Source organism: Curcuma longa, chromosome 18, assembly GCF_044706935.1.
Source record: "Curcuma longa cultivar G26 ecotype Majalengka, Jawa Barat chromosome 18, ITB_CL_G26_1.1, whole genome shotgun sequence".
NCBI classification, from domain to species: Eukaryota; Viridiplantae; Streptophyta; class Magnoliopsida; order Zingiberales; family Zingiberaceae; genus Curcuma; species Curcuma longa.
The window spans coordinates 1,613,024-1,633,237 of NC_133878.1; the positions used below are offsets into that span (position 1 = coordinate 1,613,024).

The window sequence follows — 20,214 nt, forward strand, 5'->3', positions numbered from 1 at the left end:
ATTAACAAAATCACATCCAACATGATGAAATCTGAGCTATATCTCATCATGAATCTCAACGTGCAAAATTTTATAATATGCAATCTTGGCTATCCTTCTACTGGGACTTGTTAAACCTTTGTTGTAGATCTGAAATTTATTTGCCTCCATTGGAATTTATAGGTGCCTCCAAATCGTTCAAATCATCCTTATCAAAAGAAATATGAAACTAATGCATCCGGGAAGATCATAATCCACGGCTTCAGCCAGGACCAGACAAGAGACTTTTCACAGGCACACCAGCAAATGACAGGGAGAGGCGAGACGGCATAAGAGTCCAAGTAAGAGATGAATTGACCTTTTGAATAAATGGGACAGACCCCACCCAACTGGTGGAAGTTGGGCGGAAGACCTGAAGCGAGTGAGACCATAGTCTCAATTATATGATAAATGAGTACACAAATTCATCACATATTTGACTGCATGGTGTGACAACATCCACGACCCTATTCAGACAAGACTAAGCAAGACCCTTGATTCAAAGAATATTACCCCTAAAGCGCTACCCCTATTCTCCATCATTCCTCTTTTCAATAGTTCTGAGCCCTTCGGAGCCACATCTTTGCAAAGCAGATAATCCCTTCTTTCTTTCTCGTCCCTTTCTTTCACACCGTAAGAAGCTAAGTATCTCTTATACTTTTTAAGCAAAAAATAAAAAAAAATTAAATACTCGAGCCAGTTCTGCCGGATGGTTGGAAGCGAGGAGGCGGCTTGTTGCTGTGATAGGCGGCGGTGGTGAAGCAGGTTGCTTATCTTCGGAGCCGGTGGTGAAGCGGCGGTGCTGCGGCGCTGCGGCGGCGGTGCTGCGGCGCTACGGTGCGGAAGAAGGATGCGGTGCGGGATGCGGCGTGAAAGGTTGTGGTGGGAAGTAAGGGTTAACGTTGTTTATTATTTGATTTATAAAAAATATAGAGAATTTTTATTAATTTATTATAATAAATTATTTATTTATTTATTTATAAACTAAATATTTATAAAATATTTAATTAAATAATTTAATAAAACATAAATGAAAATAAAATTTTTAAAAACATAAACAAAATTTTTATTAATTTATAAATATTTATTTATATTTATATAAAGAGAATTTTTATTCATTTATTAATTTATAAATATAATAAAAACGTTTATATAAACATAAGTAATAATAATTTCAAATTTTTATTAATTTATAAATATTAATTTATATTTATCTAAAAAGATTTTTTTTAAACATTTATTAATTTATTAATATAATTAAAATGATTTTATAAACGTAAGTAACAAAAATTTTAATTTTTTATTAATTTATAAATAATAATTTATATTTGTCTAAATACTTATGTATGTGTGTGATTTTGTTTCTTTTTTTTGACACAATCAAGACAATTTGAGACAAATACTTTTTTACCGTCTTATTTGAATGTCTTATATAATTATATCTATAACCGTCTTTATTAGGTGTCTTATTTAGTTGCGTTTGAGACAAAATTTTAAATACTGTCTTAAATTTAATGTCTCAATGTAAAATTTTAAGACACCTATAATTACTGTCTTAATTACATAGTATTTGAGATGAATTTTGTCACTGTCTCAAAATTTTTGTCTCAAAAGCCTAGTTTTCTAGTAGTGATATACCCAGTGATCACATTTATAGTCCACCCTATTACAGGTGACGTTTGACGACACCAAGTATATAACTCTTATATAGGAAACCATAGTGATTTTAGGTCTAAGGACGATTCATGCCAATAGTCACATGAGAAAGCTTATGACACTCATATAACAATCTATAAAATTTTATCACAATGGATCAATTCAGTATACATTCTGTAATGTATACCCATGTGTCAACTCGAATCCCATATTTATGATTTGTAAGATCAAGTCATCCAGTTGACCTACATGCTAGTCTCAACGCATTAATATTGCTCCTGAATATTAATGCTTGATTAGGAATGATTAAGAGTAGTATTCTCTACATCATCTCACTATCGACTCAAAATAATCGATATGATGTAGATTAGAACTAGCTACCCAAAGACATTATTATACTTAGTTATTTGGCACAAACATAAAGTAAGCATAATAACCAAAAACTTTTCCTTTATTAATAATAGAATATGATATAAAAGTCTCTAGTCAATCATCACATAATTGGCTCTAGGGCTACTACTAACCAGGGGCGGATCCAGGATTTCATATTTGGGGGGGGGGGGGGGGGGGGGGGGGGGGGGGGGGGTCATATAATGAAAACGATATACTCATTTGAACCCAAAAATTACCTAAAGATACATATCAAGGACCTAAGTACAACCTTAATCAATTAAATAATTATAAAAAAAATAAAAAATAACTAAATTAACATTTATAATCCTTAGCACAAAAACCTAACATAGCATAATATAATCATTACATAAAATTCAATGGAATTAGATTACTACTTTGTATTATACATCTCATGAAACATTTGTCGCTTTCATTTTTTTATAATGAATAATGCAACAAGATCTACATCTTCTATTAACATTATCTAAAACAAATAAAAAAGAACAGAAATGCATATTTACCTTCACATCCATTCCATTGATAATATAGTCACTCCATAAAATTTCATATAATCAGATTACTAATTTGTTCTATATACATCCCATGAAACATTATTTTTAATCAATTCAATTCTGGATTTTTACTTGAAAATAATTATTAAATGAATTAATTTGATTATATTTGTGTCATGTGGTATAATTGAAGGATTTTATTATAATTTCTATGATTTAATGGCAAATTTTACATTAATTGAGTTTATTTGATTTTAGGGCTCAAATCGGGTCAAGTTCGAGTTCAATCGCAATCAAATCGAGTCAAAATCTGCCCAAATTGATCAAGCCAACATGGAGGACATGATCTAGATCGAGCCCGATCAAAATTCTCAGAATTTTTCGCAAACCCTAAAGCCCTAGATCAAGTTCAGATCATCAAAATCAAAATGGACGGCCAGGATTCATGATTAATCAACCCTCAACTATATAAACCAAGTTTAATCGAGGAAACAGGGCGCGGGCTACTGTTCTTCGTTCCCCGCCGCGCGCCTCCCCTGCCTCGCGACGTACCTCCACGGGCAGCCCCTTCCTCCCAAACCTCTTCCATTGCATTCCTTGATCCACTGAAGAAGCTGAAGCCGGCCGATTGGGCATTTTCCGGCGGCTGGAGGCGCGCGGCGGAGAGGGTTTCTTCGGCGGCGTCAAACCTCTGTTTCCGCGAGTTCCGGCCAATCACAGCACAATCCGGCTTCGCGGTCCTTTGAGGGGTTCTCCTAGGATCGTGGAGCCGCCCTACATCATCATCATCAATCCGATCGGAGCAAGAAGAAGCAGAGGAAATCCAGTTTGCAGCTCAAAAGCTCGCTGTGCAGCAACTCTGTTCACGCCGGAGAGGGTTTTCCGGCTGTTTTCGCGGTGCTGGGCAACGAGCAAACCGACCAACGATCTTGAATCCGAAGATTGTTGAAAGGGGTTCAACAGCTGATTGACAACCAGCCAAAGAGAAGATTCGAAGGAAGAAGAGGGAGTTGAGGATGAGTTTATTTTTTCCGTTTCTGAAATTCTGAATTTCTGTGTTTCTGATTTCTGTTCAGTTTCTGTTTCTTTTCATTTTGAAATTTGTTTTTGATTAATTTGAATCCAATTTGTTTCAATAGCTACTTGAATTCTTTGTGCAATTTTTTAGTTGTTTATACTTAGTTTGAATTTGTTGATAGTTTGATTGAATTTGAGCTGAGTTGCCTTAAATTTCAGTTTCCTGATTTCTGAATTCTGTTTTCTGATTTCTGAATCAGCACTTTTCCAGTGCCACTTTTTCCGTGCCAATTGTTTTGTTTAGTTTCCTTTGATTAGTTAAATTACTTTTAAGTCAGTTTCTAGTTTATTAGTTTTGCTTTAGATTGCACCTTGCTTTAATTTGTTATTTCTTAAACTAGTTTAGTTTAGTTTCTTTTTCATTTAAATCTTTAGTTTAGCTTAGTTTTGCATTTTAGAATTGTTTGCATTGTTTTGTTTTTTCATTTTCAAAAAACACCAAAACCCCCATTTATATAGAAAAACCCAAAAAAATACGACACGTAAGCTCGAATTAAACAATTTTCTACTAGTCCTTGGAAAAATACGACTCGAGGCCCCTATACTGCATTTATTTGAATTAATTGTGGGTTTTCGATAAATTTATAAATTCTAATTTGAAGCCCTATCGTGACACCTAATTTAGGGCTTATCAAATTTTGGCGCCGTTGCCGGGGAAACTAGTAGTATTTGTTTGATTTTTGCTTATGCACTGTTTTATATTTCTTTGTTTTTGCTTTTATTGATTTGATTGTATATCTGCTTGACTCTTTATTTTTGATTGGTTTATGACCAGGAGCAGAGGTGGTAAATTAGCAGAATTTGATCCAGAGTTAGAAAAGACGTTAAGAGCCCTGAGAGCTCTAAAAATTCAAGAGAGAGAGAGCACACCAAACTTGCCTGATAGGAGTCCGTCACATTTGAACAGTACAATGGCAAATCGCAACAAGACTATGAAGGAGCTTGCAGCCCCTGATGATGCCTACCAGTACTCCTGCATTGCTTATCCAGCGTTGACTGGGGATTTTGAGCTCAGATCAGGCTTGATTCATCTCCTACCGAAGTTTCAGGGATTATCTGGAGAAGATCCAAATCGACACTTGCATGAGTTCCATGTAGTATGTTCGACCATGAAGCCACAAGGGATTTCTGAAGAAGACATAAAGTTGAGAGCATTTCCATTTTCCCTGACTGGAGTGGCTAAGGACTGGTTGTACTACTTACCTACTGGACATGTCACTAGTTGGATCGAAATGAAGAAAGCATTTTTGGAGAAATTCTTTCCTGCATCAAGAACAGCAATCATCAGAAAAAGCATCTGTGGAATTCAACAAGTGGTGGGTGAGACTCTTTATGATTATTGGGAAAGATTCAAGAAGTTATGCTCTAGCTGTCCACAACATCAAATTAGTGAGCAACTTCTTATTCAGTATTTTTATGAGGGTCTACTTCCTATGGATAGAAGCATGATCGATGCTGCAGCTGGAGGAGCCTTGGTGAATAAAACCCCTGAGCAAGCAAAAGAATTAATTTCTAACATGGCAGAGAATTCACAACAATTTGGGAGTAGAGCACTTACTACAAGAGGGGTTAGTGAAGTTCAACATGTTTCGGATGAACAAAAGGAAATCAAGAACTCTTTGTTGGAATTGACATCTCTAGTCAAGCAAATGGCGTTGAACAGTGTTAATCAAGGTTCTACAAATTTTCCTACACCAACTCAAGCTTCATTTCAACCTATGGGAGTTTGTAGCATTTGTTCCAGTCAAGAGCACAATTCAGATTTTTGCCCAAATCTCCAACAAGATGAATCAGTTGCAGCCTTGGCTAGAACCCAGTTTCAACAACGGAACGACCCCTATTCATCGTCCTACAACCCAGGGTGGAGGAATCATCCAAATTTGAAGTATGGGAACTCTTTTTATCAACAACCACCTTCCCAACCATCCCAACAACAAAATCAGCCACAAAATCAACAAAATCAGCCATCATTTCAGCCCCAACAGCAGCAATATCAAGGGGGACAGCTTCAACAAGGTTTTCAACAGCCCCCTCATCAATTCCAGCAATTCCCCAATCAATTCCAAAATTTTCAGCAGCCTACACCTCAATTTCAGCAACCACAACCTCAATTTCAGCATTTAAATCAACCAATTCAGCCCCCTACACAGAATTTTCAGCAAGCTTTTCAACCATTCCCAAGCCAGAATCAACAATTTCAGCAGCCCCCTCCTATGTTTCAAGCTCAACAAAAGCCATATACGAGCTATGGAAATTCTAATTCTGCCAATATGCAACAACAAAGGATGGAGGAGTTGATGCAACAAATTTCGATGCAACAACAGAGTTTGCAAAATCTTGAAAGACAAATGGGACAACTGGCGAGTGGGATGAATCAATTACAAGCTCAAGGTTCAAGCCAACTACCATCACAGACAACTCCCAACCCTAAGGGGAATGTTAGTGCCATAACTTTGAGGAGTGGGAAATCAACTGCAAATCCAAACATCACAAATTCTGAAATTAATCAGAAAATTCCAGCACCTTCAATTTCAGCTCAGAACAGCCCCGAAATCGACTTTTCAGCATCCGTTGGTGGTCAAAGTTCACAACCAAGCTCCTCTTCAATTGATCATTCAAATTTGGTGGAAGAACATGAAGAAAACAGAATTTTTGAGGATGGGACAGCAGCTAAACCAACCAAAGATGCAGCCCCTAGTTCAACACAACAAAATTCAGCTCAAGAGGAGGTGTCTAGGGTGCCTTTGCCTTTTCCACAGCGTAAAACTCAAGCAAAAAGGAATGTAGAGGAGGAGAAAGCCAAGGAATATCAAGAGCTTGTCGACTTGTTTAGCAAGGTGGAAATTAATGTGCCATTGTTGACCATGATCAAGCAAATCCCAAAATATGCCAAATTTCTTAAGGACTTGTGTGTGCACAAAAAGAAACTCAAGGGAAATGAATTGATTAACCTGGGGAAGAATGTTTCAGCTCTTTTTCAGTCTATTCCTCAGAAATGTGAAGATCCAGGAGTTTTTACAGTATCATGTGAGATAGGGAGCAGCACTTTTCACGATGCCATGTTGGATTTGGGAGCCTCAATTAATGTGATGCCTAGATCAGTGTTTCAGATGCTTGGGATAGGTCCTATGCAGCCTACAGGAGTGGTTATTCAGCTAGCAGATAGGAGCCAGACTCACCCCGCAGGTATGATTGAAGATGTATTGGTTAAAGTGAAAGAATTGATTTTTCCTGCAGATTTCTACATCACATCATGGACATGGAGGGTGATCACTTGGCACATAAATCGCCACTTATACTTGGGAGGCCATTTTTGAAGACTGCGAGGACGAAGATTGATGTACATGCAGGCACACTATCTATGGAGATCGGAGATGCAGTGGTCCAGTTCAGCCTGTTCGATGCTATGAAGCACCCTAGGGAGGATCATTCTATTATGAGCATGAGTATTTTAGATGATTTATTGGATGTTGATTTGTCTACTGATCATATTTTATTTGATGATTTCAGGGATGCAGAGGACATTTTTGCCATTGAGACAGCTGACATGGAGCCTAATTCTGACTTACTTTTTTTGCAGAAGATGAACGAGTGAGTGTAGGGGATTGCACTGAGCCCCAGGAATCACCACTCTTGCTTGAGGATTCAGAGGATAGATATGTGAGTGTAGGGGATTGCACTGAGCCCCAAGCATCACCCATATCTACAGAGCAGTCACAATTGGAATTAAAGCCTTTACCAGAACATTTGAAGTACGCCTACTTGGGAGAAAATCAGAGTTTACCGGTTATTATAGCTCAGAATTTACAGTCAGAGCAGGAAGAAAAATTGTTGCAAGTTCTGAGAAGACACAGAAGCGCTATAGGGTGGACACTGGCAGACATACCTGGTATTAGCCCTGCTATCTGCATGCACAGAATTCATTTGGAGGAGAACATGAAACCAGTAAGACAACCACAGAGGAGACTCAACCCACTGATGCTTGATGTTGTGAAGAAAGAGGTAACTAGACTACTACAGGCAGGTATTATCTATCCTATCTCTGATTCTCAGTGGGTCAGCCCTATTCATGTGGTTCCAAAAAAATCAGGAGTAACTGTAGTGGCAAATGAAAAAAATGAGCTAGTTCCTATGAGAGTGAAAAATTCATGGAGAGTTTGCATTGACTATAGGAAACTAAATCAAGCCACTAGGAAAGACCATTATCCACTGCCTTTCATTGATCAAATGTTGGAAAGATTAGCAGGGAAATCTCACTATTGTTTTCTAGACGGTTATACAGGCTATTTTCAGATTTGCATAGATCCAGAAGACCAGGAGAAGACCACTTTCACTTGCCCTTTCGGTACATATGCCTACAGACGGATGCCATTTGGTTTGTGCAACGCTCCAGGAACCTTCCAGAGATGTATGGTAAGTATATTTGGTGAGTTGTTAGAGCACTGTATGGAGGTATTCATGGACGATTTTTCTGTCTTTGGCACGTCATTTGATTCATGTCTAGAGAATTTATCTAGGGTTTTGCACAGATGCACTGAAACTAACCTTGTGTTAAATTTTGAAAAATGTCATTTTATGGTAGAGCATGGGATTGTATTAGGTCACATTGTCTCTAAGAAAGGTATTGAGGTAGATCCTGCTAAGGTTAGTGCTATATCGTCTTTATCTTACCCCGTATGCGTGCGGGATGTTCGCTCTTTTCTTGGACATGCAGGATTTTACAGGAGATTTATTAGAGATTTCAGTCAGATTGCTCTTCCACTTTCTAGACTTTTGCAGAAGGATGTGGAGTTTTGTTTCGATGAAAAATGCAAGGAAGCGTTTCAGAAATTAAGGGAGGCCCTTATCTCAGCTCCTATTATTATTCCTCCTGATTGGACTTTGCCATTTGAACTAATGTGTGACGCTTCAAATTTTGCTGTAGGAGCTGTACTGGCACAAAGGGTAGGAGGAGCTTCACATGTGATTTGCTATGCTTCAAAAACATTGGATGCTGCACAGGCCAACTACACCACTACAGAAAAGGAGCTTCTTTCTATTGTCTTTGCTTTGGATAGATTTAGATCCTATTTACTGTGTTCTCACGTCATTGTATTTTCTGATCATGCAGCACTTAAATATCTCCTGAAAAAGCCTGATGCCAAGCCTAGACTGATACGATGGATGTTGCTACTTCAAGAGTTCGATCTGGAGATACGTGATAGGAGTGGCAAGGAAAATTTAGTGGCAGATCATTTGAGCAGAATAGAGGGAGAGGTACACCCTACAGCTATTAATGATGATTTTAGAGATGAACACCTTCTTCAGATGCATGGTGAGTTTCCTTGGTACGCAGACCTAGTTAATTTTTAGCAGCTAATGTTCTTCCTGCACAATTATCTAAAGCTCAAAAAGATAAATTTAAAAGTGATGCAAAATATTATGTGTGGGATGATCCGTATTTATGGAAGTTTTGTAGTGATCAAATAATTAGGAGATGCGTACCTGATCATGAATTTCAGTCTATTCTTACTTTTTGTCATTCCTCAGCTTGTGGTGGGCATTTTGGACCACAGAGAACTGCTAGGAAAATTTTAGAATGTGGATTATATTGGCCTAGCTTATTTCATGATGCCTATGTGTTTTATAAAAATTGTGATAAATGCCAAAGAACTGGAAACATAGGTTCTAGAAATGAAATGCCTCAACAGACCATGCTATTTTGTGAGATTTTTGATGTGTGGGGTATTGATTTTATGGGACCATTTCCCCCTTCTTTTGGATTTTTGTATATACTACTTGCTGTGGATTATGTTTCTAAATGGGTGGAGGCTATCCCCACCAGGACTGACGATTCCTCTGTTGTTGTGAGTTTTGTTAGGTCACATATATTTTGCAGGTTTGGAATTCCAAAGGCTATCATCAGTGACCAAGGATCACATTTTTGCAACAAACACATGAAGGCTTTACTGAACAAATATGGGGTTGTGCACAAAGTTTCTACTCCTTACCACCCCCAAACTAATGGACAAGCCGAAGTTTCAAATAGAGAAATCAAAGGAATTTTGGAGAAGACAGTGGGACCAAATAGAAAGGATTGGAGCAAAAGATTAGAGGAGGCACTGTGGGCTTACAGGACAGCGTATAAGACACCCATTGGAATGTCACCTTTTAGACTTGTGTATGGAAAAGCTTGTCACTTACCCGTGGAGATAGAACACAAGGCATATTGGGCGGTGAAAGCTTGTAATTTTGACGCAAACAAAGGAGGAGAAGAAAGAAAATTGCAAATACAGGAGCTTGAAGAGATGAGATTGGAAGCTTATGAAAACTCAAGAATTTACAAGGAGAAGACAAAGAAGTTTCATGATAAGCACATTGTGAGAAAAGAGTTTCAAATAGGTGATAAAGTGCTTTTATATAAATCAAGGTTGAAGTTGATAAAAGGTAAGTTGAGGTCCAGATGGGAAGGTCCATATTTTGTTACTAATGTTTTTCCCTATGGTACAATTGAGATTAGGGATGAAGCCACAGGGGACACATGGAAAGTTAATGGCCACCGGCTCAAAAAGTATTTTGAAGAATCCAAGGAGCTCGAGGTGGATGGTTTGGACGTCATCGATGCTATCTACCCAACTTAAAGGGGAGTTTCTCCATTTCACACTTTATTTTCATTGTTTATACCATTTTCTATTTTTCTTGTGTTATTTTTTTTATTTTAGATCAGTAGCATTGTTCTATTTTTATGAGCATTTTTTTGAAAAAAAAAAAAAAAAAAAAAAAAAAAAAAAAAAAAAAAAAAAAAATCATAAATACCATTTCATGCATGGTTGGGAGTTAGGAAATAAATGTAACCCCCTTAGTAATTTCTTACATCATGCTAGAGGCTCTTAAAAGCTAGTTAACTTTGATTATCAAGTTGAGGAATTTGAGTTCATGGATGAAAATTTTTGAACATTGAGTAACCCTTAGTGATGGAGTCCAAATTGATGAAATTGAGATAATGTACTTTTCTACCTAGTGAGGTTTAAGCCTTATTTGTGTGAAGCACTTATGTGATTGTAATCTAGAACTTGCTTGTGTTCTTTCAAGGCTATATTTTCTATGATTGGTCCACATTTATGAAGGCTAATAATTTTGTTTCATCAACCACACACTTCCCTTTAAATCATGCTATACCTATACTTCACACCATTTTTCTTTATTCTTTTTCATCCTAATTTCGGTTCATTTTTTCTTTTATCTTGGATGTGGATATTTTTGAATGCTATCAATGTTTCTTGCCCGAGACGGTCAAGAATTTAAGTGTGGGGGAGGTGTGGATGATCATGGAAATTATTTTGATGAACAAGAAAGATAAGGGAACAAAATTAAAGCCAAAAACAGTGAGTATCAAGAAGTGTACAAGAAAGCTGAAATCCAATTTTGCCAAGGCTATTTTGAGCGAATATTGTTGAGCATGTAAAGCATGGGAGGTTCTCTATCAGTTAACTAAGGAATGAGAAGTGTTTTTATTTTGGGAAATACAGAAGTTGAAAGGGTTATAAACCTCATGTGAAATAAGTTGTGGAAATCATGTGCAAAGGTTTTTGGATTTGTGCAAAATTTTGGATGTTAAGATCCGAAATTTCTGATTGAATTGGATTGGAAACAAAACACATTCAGTCAGAGGAAAATGAAATCCAAATCCAAGACAAATTCTCCAAGTTTCAAACCCAAAAATCAAGTCATTGAAAATGTTGAAATTTTCTTGATACATTCAATTCATAGCTTGAATTTTGGATTTTATGGAATTGTATGAGTTAAAATATTATGATCAAGTGGCAATGGTTTGAAATCAGAGAGTAGGTGGAAGAAACAGCAAAAGAAAAGAAAAGAAACAAAATCCAGAAAAAAATAAAGAAAAGAGAGAATACCAAGGTTGAAATGTAAAGGTTGTGAAATGAATTGTTAGAAACTGAAGTTTAAATTTTAAAGCCTAAAACCTGCTGTCCAATCTGGATTATTTTTGTGAGCTGATATTGATTACAACCTACTGAAAATCAGAACATTGATGTTGAATCTATTAAGTGTTGAATGAAGTGCCGAAAGTGTAAATGATGAGGAAAAAAGCTGAGAACAAATTGAAAACAATGCTGAACTTAGAAGAAAACAAGAAAAGAATGTGTGATGAGCTGTTAATTTTTGTGATTATTTGCTTGGATTGTCTTCAATAAATCAGTTGAAATTCATTTGAAGAAGTGGGATTGAATGCAATAAACTATGGATACAGTTCAGATTTGAAATGCAATCAAATCAGAAAAAAAAGAACAGAATGAAGAAAAAAATTTTCAGAATTTCAGAAATTGTTTCAAGAAGGGAGTTAGTGTATCAAAATCCTTGATAAGTTGATTAATTTCGGTGAAAGCTAATTCAATTCAAGCATTTACTGGACAACAAGTTGAGAATCTAATCCATTTTGTTGCTGGGAAAGAAAAAAAAAGAAACAGAAAAAGAAAAAAATCAGAAAAACTCAAATGCAGAAATTCTGTTTGATTATTTTTTTCCAGCTGTTTTGAAAAATTTTTTGAGCTTACTGATTTGAATTTGAATTGCAAGGAAATTGTAGTATGATGTACAATAGAAATCAAGTGACAAATTGGAAAAAGAATGGAGCAAAAAATCAAGAAGAAAGAAAAAAAAATTTCAGAAAAACAGAAAAATGCAGAAAAATTCAGTTATTTATTTTCAGCTGGGTTTTGAAAATTTTTGAGCTACTGATTTGAGCTTTAATTGCAGTAAAATTTTGCATGGATGATTAGCATTATCAATCAAGCTTCATGATGGAAAAAGAATGGATGAAAAACAGCAAGAAATTGAGAGAAAAAGCAAAAGTATCATTTTGGTTTTAAATGGTTTTTGGGAATTGAATGTGCCATTGATACATTGCAATTATGGTTTCATGTGCTGTGAATTTTTATTGATGATGATTGGTTGCTATTTCTTAGCTCTTGTGAAACTTAAATGTGAAGGAATTGGGTTTGTTTTCAAAGAGAAACAAAAGATGGCATATTTGGTGGATTTTGAGCAAAATGGAAGAAAGAAAAGTGGAGAATGTATCAAGAAGAGGAATTGCAAGGGTTTAGATCAGAATTTTTTCATAGATTTGAAGAGCAAACAGAAACAAATGTGTTACAAAAGAAATGAATTAGAAAAGAGGGCAAGAAGTCATTGATTAGCATTTAGTTGTATCCATATCTACCACTATCATTCATTTCCTTTCAAGCACTTTTCTTTGAAATTTTCTTTCTACAAAATTTGCATTTCATTTGTTTCAGTTCATGATTTCTTTATTGTCTTCAATAATCCTTAATAGGTGTGGATTCCAAATCATGAATGCTAGTGGAGAGTAGATAGCAAGCAAGCCTATGGAAAGCATGAAACATGAGTGTTTGAGTGAGCTCCACTTTACATTGATCATGACTTAGCATTTAGGATGAGAGCCACTAAAAACTATTTAATAACCTTGTGAGCATGAGTGTGATACATTTATCTCAATCAATCATGAAGGATGAAATTGCTAGGTGGTTAGCCAAGAACAAAGGTCTAATTCATGGCTTAGATTTTTGATACTTAATAATCCTAGATAACTTTCTTTCAATAGTTTTCTAATTATGATTGAGGATGATCTAGGGGGTACGATAGTAGGAGTTTTTCTTAGTTTTATTATTTTGGCTTGAGCGGGACGCTCAAGGGTAAGTGTGGGGGAATTTGATGAGTCAAGGTTTTTATGCAATTTTTAATCAATTCAATTCTGGATTTTTACATGAAAATAATTATTAAATGAATTAATTTGATTATATTTGTGTCATGTGGTATAATTGAAGGATTTTATTATAATTTCTATGATTTAATGGCAAATTTTACATTAATTGAGTTTATTTGATTTTAGGGCTCAAATCGGGTCAAGTTCGAGCTCAATCCAAGATCAAATCGAGTCAAAATTGCCAAATTGATCAAGCCAACATGGAGGACATGATCTAGATCGAGCCCGATCAAAATTCTCAGAATTTTTCGCAAACCCTAAAGCCCTAGATCAAGTCAGATCATCAAAATCAAAATGGACGGCCAGGATTTCATGATTAATCAACCCTCAACTATATAAACAAGTTTAATCGAGGAATTCGCGCGCGGCTACTGTTCTTCGTTCCCCGACGCGCGCCTCCCCTGCCTTGCGACGTACCTCCACGGGCGCCCTCCTTCCTTCCCAAATCGAATCCATCGCATTCCTTGATCCTGAAGAAGCTGAAGCCGGCCGATTGGGCATTTTCCGGCGGCTGGAGTTGAGCGGCGGAGAGGGTTTCTTCGCCGGCCAAAACCTCTGTTTCCGCGAGTTCCGACCAGATCACAGCACAATCCGGCTTCGCGACTCCTTTGAGGGGTTCTCCTAGGATCGTGGAGCCGCCCTACATCATCATCAATCCGATCGGAGCACGAAGAAGAGAGGAAATCCAGTTTGCCATCTGAAAACCCGCTGTGCAGCAACCTGTTCTTGGCCGGAGAGGGTTTTTCCGGCCAATTTCGCGGTGCTGGCAACGAGCAACCCACACAACGACCTATCCGAAGCTTCCCAAGGGGTTCAACAGCTGATTGACAACCAGCCAAAGGGATTCGAAGGAGAAGGCATCCTTTCTAAACTTCAATTGAGATTCTGATATCTAATTCTTCATACTGTCCTGTGCCAAACAGAAGCTAGATAAGTAGGTTTAAGTAACTTGATTGCCTTTTAGGTTAGTTAAGTAGTTTAGTTTATTGTAGTGACTTATTCATTGCTTGCACCCTTAAATCCATTTAAATTGCATTTAGGCTTAGTTTCAGATTTTAACAGCAAGTTTTCTGCATCTCTGTTTACAGCAGTTCCTTGATTCTGCTCAATACCATTCCCAAATTTGTGTTTCCAATTAAACCTTGTCAATTCAGTTTCACTAGTTAATGCTTAGTTTGTGTTTGAATTTAGAATGGTTTCAGAGTTTGAATAGTTCAGTTTAACCTTTCAATTGCAATTCCTATTCCTTATTACTGAATTCTGGTTTTTGGGATTGGCACTGTTCCGTGCCACATCCTATTGCATAGTTTCAACCGATTAGGGTTGTTTAGCTTAAGAAATTGGTGTTCTATGAGTTGATTGCATTTTACAAGTTAGATTTCACCCTTGTTTAGCAAATTGCATTAGTTTCCTAGGAATTCAAATTTCCTATTTTAATCTAGCTGTTAAAGTATGATTTGTTTTTGTCCTTGCATTATATTTCTAGATCAGAAGTTAATTTGATCCAACAGCATTTTATTTTCATTCATTCGTTGCATCTGAATTTACTTTTAATTGAAAAATACCAAAACCCCATTTTCATTGAAAAACCCAAAAGCACGACACGTAAGCTTGAATCAAACCATTTTCTATTAGTCCTTGGAAAAATACGACTCGTGGCCCCTATACTTCATTTGTTTGAATTAATTGCGGGTTTCGATACTTTTATGAATTCTAATTTGAAGCCCTATCGTGACATAGCAATCTAGGGCTTTTCACCTTACTCGGCCTTGGCTTTAGCCTGACTCGGCCTCAGCCTTACTCGACCTTGGCCTTACTCAGTTTCGGCCTTACTCGGCCTCGACCTTGCTCGGTCGCTCACCTTACTCAGTTTCGGCCTTACTTGACCTCGGCCTCACTTAGTCTCACATGGCCTCAGCCTGACTTGGCCTCGACCTCACCTTATTCAGCTTCAGCTTTACTCGGTCTCGACCTCGGTCTCGGCCTTACCTGGTCGCAGCCTGACTCGGCCTCGACCTCACCTTACTCAGCTTTGGTCTCACTCGGCCTCGACCTCACCTTACTCAGCTTCGGCCTCGACCTCAGCTTGCCTCGGTCTTGGCCTCAGCCTGACTCGGCCTCGGCCTCGGCCTCACCTTACTCATCTTCGGCCTCGCTCGGCCTTAACCTTACTAGACCTCGCTCGGCCTCGATCTCGCTCGACCTCGACCTCCCTCGGTGTCGGCCTTACTCGGCCTCAGCCTGACTCGACATCGACCCCACTCGGCCACTCTGCCTTACTCGATCGCGACCTCATTTGGTCTCAACCTCGCTCGGCCACTCTGTCACTCAGCAGCCTAGCAACTCTGCCACTCTGTCAACTCAACCACTCATCCAAGTCTTTCAGCCACTCATACAAGTCTCTTGGCCATTTCGGCCACCTCATCACGGTCATCTCGTCTCAGGCCACTTCAGCTCGGCATCTCATCTCGACATCTCATCTCAACAGCTCAGCACCAATATGACAAACGAGACGGTTAGATCATTAAACATAGTCCAGTCAATCGGACTACGCCTCCTTCGACTAGACTTGAAGGGGAGGCTTGTGATGTGGCAGGTATTGACTGGTCCGACGTGGCCAAAAAGGATGAACCTTTCTCCTTGGCTCAGATTTATCCCTCATCTAAAAGGATAAGGATGACGACCAAGTTCTCAAACTTGGTCCCCTCAAAACTAACACATTTATGCACCCAACCGTCGAATCAGGATAATCAATCCCGCTGAGCCGTTGGATCCTGCCTTTAATACCACATTAACGATGCATTAACAGTCAATCATATGTATCGATCTCCAAAAATCACATTCCCTCTGCTACTATATAAACCCCGTAAGTATGAAGATGAAAGGGGCTCTTCCTCTCTCTCTATCTCTCTCTCATGCTCTTGAATTTTTATACATGCATGTTATTTCTTTTCCTTCCTTCTGCTTTCTTTTTTCTAACTTGAGCGTCGGAGTAGCTTACCGGGGTCCAATCCCAGCGTCATTCTAACCCTCTTCTTTAGTACTTTTCAGGTCCCCTCATCTCTTCGGGCGATTCTTTTTGAGGAGCGCGCACGTTAGCAATTCTGAACCGGTGTTTAATTATTCACGACGAATTGGCCGGAACAACCTCCTCTAACCTTTTCACAAATGGAGATTAGCTTCGTATAGGGGTGCAAAAGAATCAAATTAATTAGCTCATGAGCCAAGTACGGCTCGAGAAATATGTGATTCTTATTTAAAATTATCAAATTTGAATGAATTCAAATCTAACTCTGGCTATTTTTATTTGTTATACGTAATTAACTCACATTATAACAAATTAAATTTGAAATTTAATCATTTCAAATTATAACACGAATGGGTCCGTTCAAGACCAAAAACAGCATTTGCAAATTTTATTTCGATCGGATAAAATACAATAAAAGCACAAAAAAAAAAGATTTCAGGAAATAATGAATAATTTTCACAAGTCCGCATGAAAATTTAGCTTAATAAAGTAAATATTTAAACAGTCAAACCGGCGGTGTACTTGACTCCAGTCGCCGGTATCCACAAGTTGCCGTCGATGAACTCCGCCACGGTGAAGTTGGCCGCCTCCGCCTTGTCCAGCATCGCGTGGAAGCCCGGCCACTTGACTCGGCCCGCCAACCCCGCCCCCGGCCCGGTGTTCATGTACTCGCCGTAGTACAACGTCTCGATCGCGAAGTCGCCGGCCCACTCCAGCCATCCCTCCGCCCGTATCACCAGCCCAATGTACGACTCCATGAACACGGCCCGAGAGTACTGCTTCCACGGCCGGCCCAAGTATGTCGCCGTCGAGTTGGTCCCCGCCCAGACGAGGTCGGCGGCGGCGGAGACGTTGCAGAGGTGGAAGGAGAAGCCAGTGTTCTGGTTGGGGTCCTTCCGGCCTTGGGCGGTGATCGTGTTCTTCTGCTCCGGCAGCGGTCGCCGGGATAGAATCTGCGTGACTCGATTCAAGTTAATGAGTATTAATATTGATGAAGATGATTATTTGGAGCGATTGGTTACTTGGGAGTTTTGGAAGACGGCGGCCGCGTTGCCGAAGATGAAGTCGACGGTACCGGAGATATAGCAGTCGCGGAAGAACTGGCGGAGGGAGTGGGCGTAGAGGGTGTCCTGGTAACCGGCGAACTCGCAGCGGTAGAAAACAGACAGGTCAGAGTCGGAGCGGAGGGCCACGGCCTGGTGCTTCGCAGGGCCGGCGGTGTTCTCCACCGTTAGGTCCCGGCAGATGAACCCCTTTCCCGCCACCGCTGCATGCATGAACCGATTGATTAATAACTAATTGAATGGTGTAAATTCAAAGAATGCATAAATTTATCAGATGCTTTTATTGATGACGATCGGATTTACTTGCAGGAATCTCTGTAAAAATGGAATGGTTTCTACATTTAATTTCAACTCACCCAAGGTGGCGCTCCTGTAGGTGGTCCAGCCGTCGACGAAGCTCCGGTTGCCGGAGATCACGGTCTGCCCCATGCCGTCGCCGATCAGCATCAGATTCCACTTCCCCTTCTTAATCTCCACGTTCTCCCTATAAATCCCCTTCTTCACATATATGACGTACCTCCTCCCGCTCTCCGTCGGCGCCGCCTCCACTGCTGCCGCCACCGTCGTGTAGTTCCCGGTCCCGTCCTGCGCCACCACCACATCGACCGCCGGTCGCTGGCCAGCCAGAAGCAGCCTCCCGTCCTGCGCCGTCGACACCCATTCCGGGATACCGGGTCCCATCAGCCTCCTCTGTCTTCCTCCGGCGCCAGCGATCTCGCGGAGGCCGTCGGAGACTAGGGACGTGACTCTGTCGAGCCCACTGAAGACGAGCTTCCCGATGAATCGACCGGCGCCGGCATCGGAGAGGCTCTCCTTGCAGGTGTCCTGGTTGCCGAGGGCGGCGCTCAACCAGGAATGGAGGTCGGAAGGCTTTCCCTCGCCGCCGCCAGAGAGGGTCCAGGTGAGCTCGTCGAATGAGAGGTCGAGCAGCTCGAGGCAGTCGGCGACTGCGAAGGCGAGACGACCGCCGCCTGCGTGGCGGGCGAAGGAGGAGACCAGCGAGGTCAATTTACTAATCTGTTCGAGTGTAGACTTGAGGGTGGAGACGAAGGACGGCGAGGGGACAAAGTAGCTTCCTGCCTGCGACGGCTTGCCCCGGTGGCCGGGATCCTTCGTCGGCGTAGTGCACTGTGGCTCTAAGCACATCGCCGGCGTCGAGAGGAGGAGAAGGAGAAGCAGAGGATTGGTAGTAGCCATGCAAATCTACTAATGCAAGAGCTTACAACTCCATGCAACGAGAGCTTCCGAATGTTATAGAGTCGATCAGAGACGCGTGCCAGCTATTTGCATGCATATATTTTAAATATATATTTTCTTGGTGGCAATAAATATATTTACTGAAGCAAGACAATTAATCATGAACACTTGTCCATGCAATGCAATGATCTTCCATGTAAATGAAATCAACTATTGTCGATCGATCAATGACATGAATTCCACTGTTTTATAATATTGGGAATATAATTACCTCCGGTACAGAGCTGAGTTGGTTAAAACGGAACAGATTTATAGAAGAAAAGGAAATATAGTTGGCTCTATGTTTGGAAGATAGATAGGCAATATCCCCTTCATGATTAATTATAATTTTTTTATTTATAAATGATTGTGTGAAACTGTTGACGGATTCCACAAAGAATGTAGTTAACGCTGTAATAGGGACCGACTTGTTGTGCACTAAAAGTGCTTCTTTTGAATAAAGTTAGATGCTTAATGGCCTGTAAAGCTGCTCAGCGTAGCTATCTTATCTAGGCCGACTTTTCCTTTCTAAAATGTAGATTCCAGTCAAGTAAACTAAAGTATGGAAGTTGCCGTGGGCTGAGCTGACGATGTTCAAACCCTGTGGGTGTTCATTATTTGGGTTTAGGGTTTGATTATTCTTATTTCTTTTTCATTTAAAGTGTGTGATTTGATTCAAGAATTATGGCTTTAAATAAATCAAATATTAATACTTGACTTAGTAAGTAAGTAAAGAGTTTATTTATGTTCGACAAGTGTAAATAAAAATTATAAATTATAATTCATGAATAAAAATATTTGAATCATGTTTATCAATAAATTTTTTTATCAAATTTATAAATAAAAAATAAGATTAAAAATATAAAAATTCTAAATAAAAATTTAATAATATTTAAACTAGCCAAACTAATAAAAAAAATAACTCAAACCTACTACTCATTCTAATGACTTGATTTATTTTAAACTCATTTGATTATTTTATTAATTAAATTTGAATAATATGAAATTTTAGCTAGGGTTGGCACATTACTTTCCAACCTGCAGATGTACTGGATTGCAATACCACTACTGTCAAGATTTAATGGCCCGGCCTGCTTGCTGAAATTGGGCTTGTCTGGGCTGGGCCGGCTGCTGATTAAGGCCACTCATCAAACTGCCTCAATTTTTTTGATAAAAAAATTGTTTTTTTCCAATGTTCTGTTTACTTCCCCCGGACAATGGTGAGATGGTTAGGCTCGCAAACAATATACTAGGTATTTAGAGTTCGAAACTCAGCTATGGTGAATTTGTAAAGATTTTCTCTCAAATGGATAGCGGACTCGAGAATGTTGACTGTTAGACTAAACCATCATTTTCACTTTTTGATTTACTTTTATGGTCGGTGAGAAACTTCCATAGGACTAGATCGATCATTTTCAAAATTAATGGATTGAAAAACTAAATACA

General features: G+C 39.2%; 2 protein-coding genes across 2 annotated transcripts; one reads left to right on the forward strand and one right to left on the reverse strand.

The window, feature by feature from the left end:
- The first annotated feature begins 4,423 nt into the window (after nucleotides 1–4,423).
- LOC141812328 (uncharacterized) lies at nucleotides 4,424–10,276 on the forward strand. The gene is given in 4 exon segments (XM_074700373.1): nucleotides 4,424–6,901; nucleotides 6,904–7,224; nucleotides 7,227–8,970; nucleotides 9,186–10,276. Coding segments are annotated over 4 exon segments (5,634 nt in total).
- Nucleotides 10,277–16,832: 6,556 nt separating this feature from the next.
- On the reverse strand, nucleotides 16,833–18,733 carry LOC141812164 (pectinesterase-like). Its single transcript, XM_074700200.1, has 3 exons — nucleotides 17,889–18,733; nucleotides 17,491–17,735; nucleotides 16,833–17,421 (listed from the first exon to the last, which is right to left on the reverse strand). The coding sequence occupies exons 1-3, from the start codon at nucleotides 18,727–18,729 to the stop codon at nucleotides 16,966–16,968; spliced, it is 1,542 nt and encodes a 513-aa protein (XP_074556301.1). The 5' UTR covers nucleotides 18,730–18,733; the 3' UTR covers nucleotides 16,833–16,965.
- Between the last annotated feature and the right edge of the window lie 1,481 nt (nucleotides 18,734–20,214).

What these genes read in the sequence shown, in the direction of transcription:
- LOC141812164 (XM_074700200.1), bottom strand. Translation starts at nt 18,729, where the DNA reads ATGGCTACTACCAATCCTCTGCTTCTCCTTCTCCTCCTCTCGACGCCG. An exon ending in CTACAGGAGCGCCACCTTGG is followed by an intron (nt 17,736 to 17,888) that starts GTGAGTTGAAAT and finishes TCATGCATGCAG; the next exon opens with CGGTGGCGGGAAAGGGGTTC. An exon ending in CCGTCTTCCAAAACTCCCAA is followed by an intron (nt 17,422 to 17,490) that starts GTAACCAATCGC and finishes CGAGTCACGCAG; the next exon opens with ATTCTATCCCGGCGACCGCT.